The sequence below is a fragment of the Hesperophylax consimilis genome, chromosome 17, assembly GCF_061612785.1.
Source record: "Hesperophylax consimilis isolate HC1 chromosome 17, BYU_Hcon_1.0, whole genome shotgun sequence".
NCBI lineage: Eukaryota > Metazoa > Arthropoda > Insecta > Trichoptera > Limnephilidae > Hesperophylax > Hesperophylax consimilis.
Genome location: NC_142852.1, coordinates 14,030,256 through 14,042,788, shown reverse-complemented (window position 1 = coordinate 14,042,788; position 12,533 = coordinate 14,030,256). Strand labels below are relative to the sequence as shown.

The 12,533-nt window shown below is 34.1% G+C and overlaps 1 protein-coding gene across 1 annotated transcript in view; it reads left to right on the top strand.

Annotated features, from left to right (window-relative positions):
* The window catches only part of LOC149416048 (chymotrypsin-2-like), a 64,662-nt gene extending 52,723 nt beyond the window's left edge, over positions 1–11,939 (top strand). Inside the window, exons 6-8 of the mRNA XM_089641862.1 lie at positions 932–1,181; positions 2,680–2,820; positions 11,796–11,939. Of these exons, the coding sequence (XP_089497988.1) occupies positions 932–1,181; positions 2,680–2,820; positions 11,796–11,939 (535 nt within the window). The remainder of the gene's footprint in view (positions 1–931; positions 1,182–2,679; positions 2,821–11,795) is intronic.
* The last annotated feature ends 594 nt before the right edge of the window (positions 11,940–12,533 follow it).

The following is a 12,533-nucleotide window of genomic DNA, read 5'->3' as shown; positions in this document are numbered from 1 at the left end:
CTATCCGTGCCAAGTGCGCGTCGCGTAATGTGTCAATATGCTGTATCTCCGATATCTAGTTTTGGGATGAATGACTTTTGACTTATTTGGACATTTTGCTGTTTTCTTCGTCAAATGTTTGTTTCAGAATTAATTTGTAATGTTATAATAAAACCTCACGTGATACGAATTTAAGAATTGATGATTTATTTGTATATTTTCACCCTTAGAACCCGGGTAATATTTTGTAAATATCACAAAGCCAAATAAAATACTGAAAATTATATATGAAATAAATAACAGACATCTACAATATCAACGTTTTACTTAGGAATTTTCATGGACAGTATTGAAATGCATTCAAAACTTGTAAAATCTAGCTCCGTACACTGCACATTACAGTGCATCTGAATGTAGTCATGATTTCACTGAACTGCGATTGTAGTTGGTCGGATCCTTTTATTTTTTTATTAACGCCCAATTGGGTTTTTATAATAAGATTTTATTAAAAACAACAGCTACTTAAACTTGAACTAAACCACAGTATAACACAATTAAAAATATTTATGAAAGAACTGTTGAAATACAAAATATGTAATGAATACTGCTGCTCAATCATATTTATAAATTATTTACATTTACTTGAAAGAGCAGAATTAATTAAGCTGTAAATGTGTCTAAATTAAAGATGAAAATATCAGCGACAACTATTAAGTCCTTGCTATTGTCCTGGAGTAACAGCGACAACTATTAAGTCCTTGCTATTGTCCTGGAGTAACAGACATATGAATTAATAAAAGCCCGACTGTAGAGGTATAAAGATCGACCTCGGGATAAGTAACCAAACGTAGCGAACTACTTGGGGTGACCTATGGCAGAATGGTTCCCTGGGCGGCGGTACCCGTACCCGCCTTCCCAAATTTTAGTTCAATATTTGTATCATTTCCAACAGCCGCCAAGCTGATGAATTGATGATCATCGTTGGAAGCATATACCTGAACTCAGGAGGTACCAAATACCTGATGTCAAAAATCACCATTCACCCCAACTACAATAAAACTCATGCCTGGGCCAATGATATCGCCATCCTTACCACCAGCGAGCCTATCACCACCAGCACTAGCGTCGGCTTCATCGCTCTGCCTACCAGCTCTACTGGCGGCGGAGTCCAAGTCACGCTAACTGGATGGGGACATACCAAGGTGAGCATTGTCCGAGCACACAGCTCTTCAACTAATTACATACTTTTATAATTCTTTTCTTCGTTCATTTGCTCTTCATGCCGAAACCTTCTAAGTGCACCGTTAATTTTTCATAAACAATGCAATGCTTATTACTATAAGCGAGCAGTGGAAAGTGGGCGGCGAACTGCGTGAAGCCACAATTTTAATTCTACAGAAAGCAGCAAGCGAACTTCGCGCGCTAGACAGGGTACGGGAGGTAGGTTTTGGGATTACGAAAAAAAACAATAATACTACATAATACTCCAATAATACATCCAATAATACATCCAAGTACAGCGGTCTTGCATGTATGTCTAAATGAGTAAATATTTTGAACAATATACTTTTAATAAAATTCTTTGGAATTTGCTGCAAGTTTCTTTTATTATTGCCGAGTCTCATTTTTATGAACTAGTGCAATTTCATGAGCTAGGAATATTTTAATAGATTACATAAGAAATATAATAAATGTGAAAGAACAGACCTTTTCAATGACCAAGGTACAAAGTGTAAGTCGAAGTCCGCTGTTACAAAACCGCTTTGAATCATCACAAGTTAGTGCTGCCTTACAAATCGGCGTCTCAGAACTAAACTAGCTGTGGATGTACTAGTCACCAGCTTTTGACAAGAATTGTAGGATGGACCCCTGGCTGGATCCTACTACGAATCTGACTAAAGAACTAAATATGCTACCCTTCATTTGCTTTGATAACAATTCAGTGCCGAGTTACTGTTTATAATTCACCAGAGGAGAGAGATGATAGGAGAGATGAGGTATAGAATACATGTACCCGTATTGTAATTCATGAACCTGTATGTATGAGCTTGAAATCATCTGTGTACATCTCCTTTGTGTTGAGCCCTACCATAATATACACTTGATAAAATCACTATGTTATTATTAACATATATGAAGTAATCAGAACAAGATAGCTGTTCCCTGGCCTGGGACAACTCAATATGGTGCTTTGAGCTAGCCGTGAATTGTCTTAGGTTTGGCTGGCACTCAAACCTACTTCCCGTCTTATTTTGCCCTGCCATTGTGTAGCAGGAGTACTCTATTTTAAAAAACTAATGTAGCACCCTTACACTGGGGCCTAAACATAGCACCGCGAAGCGATCGAAAACATATGATGAAGTTTATGTTAAAATTAATTGCTGCACTGGGGTAATTCCGAAAACGGAGAGATCTGTTGAAAACTCACAGCGTGAATTCACTTCCAACTATTATTTGAAAATATCAAGTATTGTTTTTAATATACGTGATGACGTGTTTACTAGAATATTCCGTCTTCCATCACAAATCACAGAGCAAGCAGATTTTTGCAGACCAACAGGGAGATCGGACCATTTCTAGAGTAGATCTTTAAAATCATCATGTGATTTTTCCGTTGTAAATAAAAATCAGTGAATTTTACCAATGTTTTTTATTGAACAGACTTTGAAAACTCAAATAATGATTTACATTATTTTTCAGTCTGGAACACGCTCCAAAACCCTCCAGAAGATTACTCTTCTCACCATCTCTGATGAAGACTGTAAAAACAAGTCCACTAGTATCACCGTAGACGAGACTAACGTGTGCACACTCACCAAGGTTGGCGAGGGAGCTTGCAGAGTAAGCCATACATTATTTAGGTGTTGTTTTTTGTAAGGTCTAGAGGCAAAATGGCGGATGACTTATACATTTTTTCGAGTACATAACTTCCCATTTATGTGGGGTATTTTTGCAAAACTTATTTATAATAATTTTGTTTTCATGATGTCTTTGGCAACGGTATTCATAGTTTGTGAAAATACCGAAGAAAAATTCGCCACCTGTGTACGAAATTTCCAAATCTTGGGTAAATTTTAGTGAATATTGGCGGGTTTGAAATAAATTCGGCAGATTTTCAAAAATTTCTGTAGGTTCAATTTTTAATATTTTAGAATTTTACATATTTCGTTAGAATTTCTTTGAAAATTCCCACTCCGTTCTGGTACATGCTCCTTGTTTCATTTAATTCATACATCGTCTCATACATACTGTTTGATGCCCGAATGGAAATTAAAAATGGCCTTTTTTTCACCTTCGCGTCAAATATTCTCATTTCAAACACTAATTTCTTCGTTCATTCGTTCATTCCCAAACGGTGAAAGCATCCTTTTCTTAATCTTACTCACAATGATTTTCACCACGTACCTGTACGCCTCATGATATATTTTGTTAGCGCCAACCGGGTTCACTCCTCCATTACTAGAGTTTTCTGCATTTACCATTTCGTCAATATCCCTCTCGGCGTTTCGATCTCTCGTAAATATATTTCCCAAATACACAAACTCATCCATCCACCTTCTACAAGTATTCCTCATTCACAACTATATTGTACACTGTTTTCGTACTCTATCTTTTAAACACCATGACTTGAGACTTATTTACAATAATTTTAACCCATTCTTCATACATACTCGGTTAATCCTAGACACGAGAGACTGTAGATCTTCCGTGCTGTCTGAAATCAGCACTGCGTCATCAGTATACAACAGGTTTTTTTTTACATCAATCAATTTCAAGTCCAATCCCACCTCTTCCAATTTTTCAACATACAAACTCACCGGTTTGCTCCATGTATTTTTTTTTTAATATTATTTTTTTTTTTAAATTTATTTATTTTCATTTCTTTACACATATTGTACATATTAATAGATAGTATATAATAACATAATATATAATACCAAATAGTATACACAAGAAATGAAAACCCACTAAGGCACTGCCTGAGTGTGGGTAATATAAAACGATTACTATATTTCAAGTACCTAAAGTATAATACAGGGTGTATCGGCACTAACCCGACAAACTTTAACCAGCTATTCCTTAGCACATTTGGAGTAAAAAATGTTATGTGCACTTTGCTGTCCGGTAACGTTTTTTTTTAATAAAAAATTAATTAAACATATTTTCACCACATGTCACCACTGTTTTATCCTTTGTCAAAATTTGAAAGCAACATCGCAACTCTCGCGTGTTGCTGCGAACGAAGCCCGTATTACATAATCCAGTACCAGAAAAGAAATATTTTATTTAACAATAATGATTATTCACATTTTTCGTATGCGAATCACTGATTGTCTTCTTGTATTGTACACATCAGTTTTATTTTTGTATCTAAATTGTTTCACCTCTGGAATGCTTTGGTTTCACCTCTTACGCGTTTCACGTAATAAATAGTCTAATTTTGAAACTAAGAAACTAATTAGTAGATTTCCTGAATTTATAATCGAAGTCCAATAATTCTGAGCACTTTTAAAAACAATTTTCCTCACTTAGGTACTTATCAATAATAATAATTGGATTATTTGAACAGCGCCGTTGTTTTTTAAATCACCGTAAGTGCTCTGTCAAAATGTTACTTGCTAGGCTATCCTACAACGTATATTTTTTAATAAATTTAGTTATTTACAACTTCGCGGAATGTGATTTATGAATATTATTGCTTATGTTAAAAGCCTTCCAGAATTACCGGAATATAACGAGCAGCTTGACACACTTAAGTTTATTTCCACTAATTTGAAGGTACAAAGAATGTATAGTTTTAAAAACAATCCCGATGAATCAAAAAACGGTTCATATAAAACTGCTGCGCAACACACTGAGACAAAGGAAAGCACTCACACAAACGTCATGACTGCATTGGATTGACCACCTGCAAATGAATGCTGCCAGATTGCTAATTTATTTAAACAATAATTATTAAATTTTATTTAAAATATCGCAATTTTTTTAAAAAATCGACAATAAATTACAACTATAATTTAAAAAAAATATTCTTAACCCCACGCTTTTTCGTAATTGATTAATTAATTCAGAATTTAAACGTTGCTTGAAATGACTAGCCGTATTTGGTGACCAGATCTGAATATCCAGGTTCAGAATTTAAACGTTGCTTGAAATGACTAGCCGTATTTGGTGACCAGATCTGAATATCCAGGTTTAGAATTTAAACGTTGCTTGAAATGACTAGCCGTATTTGGTGACCAGATCTGAATATCCAGGTTCAGAATTTAAACGTTGCTTGAAATGACTAGCCGTATTTGGTGACCAGATCTGAATATCCAGGTTTAGAATTTAAACGTTGCTTGAAATGACTAGCCGTATTTGGTGACCAGATCTGAATATCCAGGTTCAGAATTTAAACGTTGCTTGAAATGACTAGCCGTATTTGGTGACCAGATCTGAATATCCAGGTTTAGAATTTAAACGTTACTTGAAATGACTAGCCGTATTTGGTGACCAGATCTGAATATCCAGGTTCAGAATTTAAACGTTGCTTGAAATGACTAGCCGTATTTGGTGACCAGATCTGAATATCCAGGTTTAGAATTTAAACGTTGCTTGAAATGACTAGCCGTATTTGGTGACCAGATCTGAATATCCAGGTTCAGAATTTAAACGTTGCTTGAAATGACTAGCCGTATTTGGTGACCAGATCTGAATATCCAGGTTTAGAATTTAAACGTTACTTGAAATGACTAGCCGTATTTGGTGACCAGATCTGAATATCCAGGTTCAGAATTTAAACGTTGCTTGAAATGACTAGCCGTATTTGGTGACCAGATCTGAATATCCAGGTTTAGAATTTAAACGTTGCTTGAAATGACTAGCCGTATTTGGTGACCAGATCTGAATATCCAGGTACTTCCTCACCTTCCACTCCTTCCCTTAGCCATAAAACTTACCCCAATTCAACATAAAAATTGTTTAAATTATCGGATGTAATGAAATGCATAATAATTAGACCCCAAAATACTTAATTATTCAGGGAAATAAACCCCTGAGTCATCAGTTGGAAATACCAACGACATTAAGTGAAATTAACAATGCAATAATCCTATTATTGCATTGTTTAAAATTTCACTTAATTATTAGCATTAGCAAATAATATTGGGATTAGCAAATAATAATTTACGACAATTTACTCGGAAATCAATAAAGCCAGAATAATAAAAAAAGAAAGTTATCACTTACGTCGTCTGTAAGTGGCTTTACCAAAGTTTGATAATGCCGTCAGAAGGTGAAACAGCTGTCACGCGTAATAATAATTACAACTAGCAGAACTTGTTTATAAACACACTGTTTTTATAAATTTTTTAATAAGACTGTTAAAATAAAAAAAATCTCTAAATTGAAATGGAGTTCTACAAACTAAACTTAAAATCAAATAAATTTATTGCGAAGGTTCAAAGTACTGTACTGTAATATTATATTAAATAATTTTTACGTGTTTAATTATTGTTTAAAGTCAGATTAAAGCGATTAAAAAACCCACCTGGCAATTCTTATTCGAGTTTCGTTGTTTTTACGTATTGGCGCGCTTACAAGCATCAGTCGTCTCATTTTTAACCATTAATATTTAGTGTGTAGGAAAGAGAGAAGACGCTTTTCGACACACTTGTCGAAAAACTTGTTGAATGCCGACGGGCATACTCTTCTACAGATTTTATTAAATATTGATATGTAGGTAATATTGATGTGTAAATGAATGACATTGTGAGAATTTTACCAATAAATAATAAATGAAAATGCGGACATGTAGTTTATGTTAATTTTTTTATTGGAGCATTTGTTCGAAGTGACTACCATTATTTTCGATGCAAGCGTGTAGTCTTGTTATATTTTGATTATTTAAGTTTGCAGGATTTGCTTTAATTTCTGCAGCGGCTTCCATCACTCGTTCGAGCAGTTGCTCTCTTGAGGCTATTGGCTTAGCATACACTTTTTCCTTGAGAGCCCCCCACAGGTAGTAATCCAGGGGGGTCAGGTCGGGTGATCTTGGTGGCCAAGCAATGGCCGGACTTCCACGGCCTATCCAACGACCAGGAAACTCGACATCCAAGTAGTTCCGCACGGCAATCGAATAGTGTGGTGGGGCTCCATCGTGCTGGAACCACATTCTCCGTAGTAATTCGAGGTTCACATCTTCCAGAATCTCGCCCAGTTGCACTTGTAAGAACTCCAAATACATCGGTCCATTTAGTCTGGGAGGCAACTCGATTGGACCGAGTATTTGATTTCCCAGGATTCCTGCCCACATGTTGATGGAAAATCTGTCCTGGCTCGACGACTCCCGAACAAGCTTGGGGTTTTGTTCAGCCCAATGGTGCAAGTTGTGCACATTTAGCACTCCTGTTTTAGTGAACTGTGCTTCGTCGGTAAACAATATGTTTTTCATGAAGTCTGCATCTCTTATGACATTATGCAGCATTCTTCTGCAGTACACGACTCTGGAAAAGTGGTCATTCTCCATGAGGCCTTGGCAGCGCCTATAGTGAAAAGGTTTGAGCCCGTGCTTCTTCAGAACTCTCCATACCGCCATGTGTTCCCTGTGTCCTATCATCAGAGCGACCCGACGCACGGACAGCGTGGGGTCTTCGGTAATTAAGTTCAGGATTCTCTCCTCAACTGCCACAGGAACGATGTTGTGTCCTCCGCCGGCGCCTTCAATCCGTCCGATGCCACAGTCACGCAATTGTTGATACATCTGAAACAAAACAACAAATAACAACTGCTTTTATTATTCAGCTCAGTAATAATGTCAAATAAACAATCGCGGGCTTTTTCACTCATTTTATTTTTAAAGAACACTTATTTTAGGCACATATCAGAAAACTTACGTTTTCTCTTCATTTATTTCATTTTTTTATAGTAAAATGTATAACAAAGTGTTTTAAATTATAATTTTCTTAACTAGGTACGGTTGATATCTTGGATTCACAGGGGTGAAATTGAATTCAAGTAATTTAAATAATCCCATGGTGAGAAAGGGAGTGAATTCAATTGCAGTGAATGATGCATTTATTAGAGATTAAAATTAATTAACTTTTTAAAACGCCGTTTAGTGACCACTGAACACAAATCACCTAAAGTACAATTTACATTTTTAAAGTTGGTGGCCCCTTGTTATGTTTTTAATGTTCCCAGTTTAAATTTCAAAAGCGCTTTTTGGCATTATCAATGAATGTAAATAGTTTCAATAAACAATTGATAGGGTACAAACCTGGACAAAGGTAGCATGGTGTGGGACGCGTCTTCCAGGAAACCTCATGCGATACTCCCTTACGGCTGCTCGTGAATTTCCATTGCAAAATCCATAAACAAAAACAATATCTGCTTGCTCGGCAGGTGGATAATTGAGGGGCATATTTCAACAGTAAAAACTTAGATAACAAAACAAAAACGAAACTAGAAACTTGATGACATGCGAACTCCCAAAACAGCACTGACCACTGATACGAGACGGGGTGGCGGGAACCACACGGGACTTGAGACAGAATATGTGTGAAAGAGATGACAGTAGCGCGGCGTTGCCAATTATTTTACCCCTATACTGTGGGCAGTAGCGGAGTGTGGAAATTTTATTTATTTTTTGTTTTTAAAAGAAAAAAAATGTTACCGGACAGCAAAGTGTACATAACATTTTTTACTCCAAATGTGCTAAGGAATAGCTGGTTAAAGTTTGTCGGGTTAGTGCCGATACACCCTGTATACATTAGCAGAAAAAGTTATTTTTTGTTTATAGTTATTATAAAAAGTAAAGAGAAAACATGATGTACAATAGTTTATAAAGTTTCATCAAGTGAGTTGTAGAAAGGATCAATATATTTATAGTAAAAGCGTTTCAATATCTGCGTCAATCAGCCATAATTGTACCTCTTTAATATATTCTATCTTTTTATTTATCATTTGAGTTTGTAGTGGTAGATGGTTAAATGTACGAGGAAACTGCCATGTGTTGGCATTAATTTAGTATTGGTTTGGGGGGTGTAAAATATATTATTTGTTCTTTTGCCCATTCGGTTTTCATTTATTTTGAAATTATTTTTGTTTTTAAATAAATATTTCATAGTTTGTAATATAAATAATTTAGATTCCTTGTATAATAGGACGGTCGAGAATGTTTTATTTTTGTTATATATGACTTTAATTATGTGTTTTAGAATTATTTGTAAAGGCTTAATAAATGTATCAGGTGCACCACCCCATCCTATTATGCCATGAGTGATTGCAGATTGCACCAGGGAGAAGTAGATCATTTTCAATTTTTCAGCGTTTAAAATTTCCTTGAGTCTTTAAAATATGTTCCTAGGTAAGATATTTTATTTTCGAAGGAAGCAAATACTTTGGGGTGTGACATATTGAATGAAGAAAACATACACTTAGTAAGACACCACTTTATTTTTGAATTAATAACAATAGCCTTTAAAACCGGGTTTCGCTTGTCCCAAGCTTCATCAGGACTAAATATCAACTAAAGCAAATTAGATACAGGCACATATAAATATAGGTAAATGAAAACAATGAGTGAAAGAGATACAAAACAGATAGAAAGAGATGCAAATAGAAAATGTGGAGACAAATTATTAAGGATGATGAGGAGGGTGGGGGGGAAGGAAATAACAGTTTCAGCGGCGGAATAAATTTAATATGGGACTATCAGATAAATTAATTTGGTTATTTATTATATTTAAATTATTATTAACTGCTTTTTTTATTTCAAGGGCTTCTAAGTTGTTTAATCTAATTCCAGATCCATTTTTATGCAATATTTTAGTTCCCGAGATTTTATCGAATGAATGATTAGATTCTATTAAATGATTCGCGAATTCTGAAAAGGCATTATTGTTTAAACATCGTAAATGTTCTTTTACTCTTAAGTTGACATTCCGGGCCGTTTTTCCGATATAAAAAGCAGAACAATCATTACAATTAAGTTTATATATGCCCGAGTGGCTTAGTTTGTCGTCTTTATCTTTAGTATGAATTAAGTATTTACCTAAATTATTATTAGTGTAAAAAGCGGGTTTTATTTCAGATGGGAATTTTTTAACGCTTAAAGAAGAAAAGTTATTTGTATACAGAACTCTACGCCATTGGAATGTTTGATTTATATTTATATTATTAGGGTTATAAGATTTGTTAAATAGGAATTTATTTGATGCTATTTGTTTCAATTTTTTATTAAGAATATTGTCTATTAATTTTGTATCATACCCGTTGTTTAAAGCGATTTGTTTAATGATGGATAATTCGTTGCAAAAATTATTATTATTCAACGGAACGGTAACCAATCTATGAATCATGGAGTGAAATGCTGAATGTTTGTGGGATATAGGATGGTTGGATGAATTGTGAATTGTAATATCAGTATACGTGGGCTTACGATAGATATTAAATACAAATTTATTGTTAATTATACTTAAAGTTAGGTCTAGAAAATTCAAGGTTAAGTTTGTACCTAATTCTACAGTGAATTGAATTTGTTTGTGAAAGGAGTTTAATATTTTAAGAAAAGAGTTTAATTGTCTTTCAGTGCCTGTCCAAATGCAAAAAACATCGTCAACATATCTTCTCCATAGTAAAATATTCTTTAAGAGAGGTGAATTTGAATCAAAAATATTGTTTTCTAAGTTATTCATAAAGATGTCAGCGATAAGGGGGCTTGTAGGAGCGCCAATTGCTAGTCCCTCTCTCTGCTGGTAAATAACATTATTGTATTGGAAGTAATTTTGATTCAAACAAATATTAAAAAGACGAGATAAATCATTAGCTAAATCTTTAGACAAGTGAGAATTATTCAGTAAATTAGAAATTAGGGTTTTGCTTTCAGTGACAGGTACATTAGGGAATAAGTTGACTACATCGAAAGATATTAATTTGCAATTACTGGGAAGAACCAGGTCCTTTAGTTCATCGATTAATGCTAATGAGTTTTTGATAGTATATTTTGGGAAAAACACATTGGCATCGTTAAATACTTTTGTTATAAATGAAGATAATTTAAAATTGGGGGAATTACAACAGGACACTACAGGGCGAATGGGGCAATTACTTTTATGGATTTTCAGAAATCCGTAAAGTTTTGGTGCTTTGGGGTTTTTTGTTAAAAACTTTGTTTGGTTATAAGAATCATCCTGAAAAATGGAGTTTTTAGAATTTTTTATAGCACATTTTATACTATCTAAATATTTAGATGTAGGGTCAGATGGTAAGACACTAAACACATCACATCACAGGCTATTGTTATTAATTCAAAAATAAAGTGGTGTCTTACTAAGTGTATGTTTTCTTCATTCATTAAGATATTTTAGTTTAGAAGTGGTTTGATTAATATGTGATTTCCAATTAAGATTAATATCTATTGATACTCCTAAATATTTAATATTTTTGACATTAGCGAGTTCGTTGCACAGGAAGCACATTTCTCGATTGCAAGTTGTATTATGGATTCTAATTTTAAGTTTTTCTTTTGGTTAGTTTCGTATGTTTTTATAAAAAGGTAAGTAAAATGTTTTGTTGTAGTTTAAACTATTTAAGAGAAGTTTGTTGTATTTTAACCATTTTGAAACAAGTGAAATACATACAGTTGCTTTCGAAAAAGTTTCTGTCCAATTATTACCATCCACTATTATTGCCGTGATGATGATATTCATCAAATAGTTAATTTTCAATGGTTCAATTGATCAAATAGACGAGTTCTCACAATTTGCATACCAGCATCTTATGTTGTTCACATTCCTCTTTGTTTTTACTAAAGAAAATAAATTATTTTTTAGGGAGACTCCGGTAGCCCACTCGCCGATGGAAATGTGTTGGTCGGTATCGTCTCCAGAGGAGAACCTTGCGCCAAGGGTAAACCTGATGTTTACGTCAGGGTCAGCTCCTATTTATCTTGGATCAACAACAACACTCAGTCTTAACTATTTTTTAACACAAGCAAATATTTCCGCTTACTGTGGTGATAGTAGGAGATTTTCAAATTTTGTCAGGTTATTTGTAACCCGGGAATGTTTTTATTTTCTTTTGGAAAAAACGAACATTTTAAGGTTAATTTATTTAAAAGTATTCACACATATTGAACAAATTAATTATGATAATAATGAAATGACTTAATTTAACCGCTTTCCTGGCAAAAAAAACATCAAGCGGTTTGGTACTTATAAACAAAATAGTTAATGGCTCAATAGATGTGCCGGATTAAAATAAGCTTATAACGTTCCGAGTACCATATTGGAAAGCGAGGCTTCCAGAGTTGTTCTTTATTTATTCATCGCAAACAGACTATAACGTTAATTCCCCAGTCAAAAAGCTACATAGCCCTGGAAATCAATTCATTACTATGTCTTTTATTATTTTTATTTCGGTTATTTAAATGCACTTTGTAAAATAATATATTTTAACTTGTTTTATGTAAAAATCCGACGGGCGTAAATTAAAAAATATACATTTTATATGTTTGGTATTCCAAAAGACTTGAAGATTTATTTTTTTTTGTATTTATGTAATTCACCCTA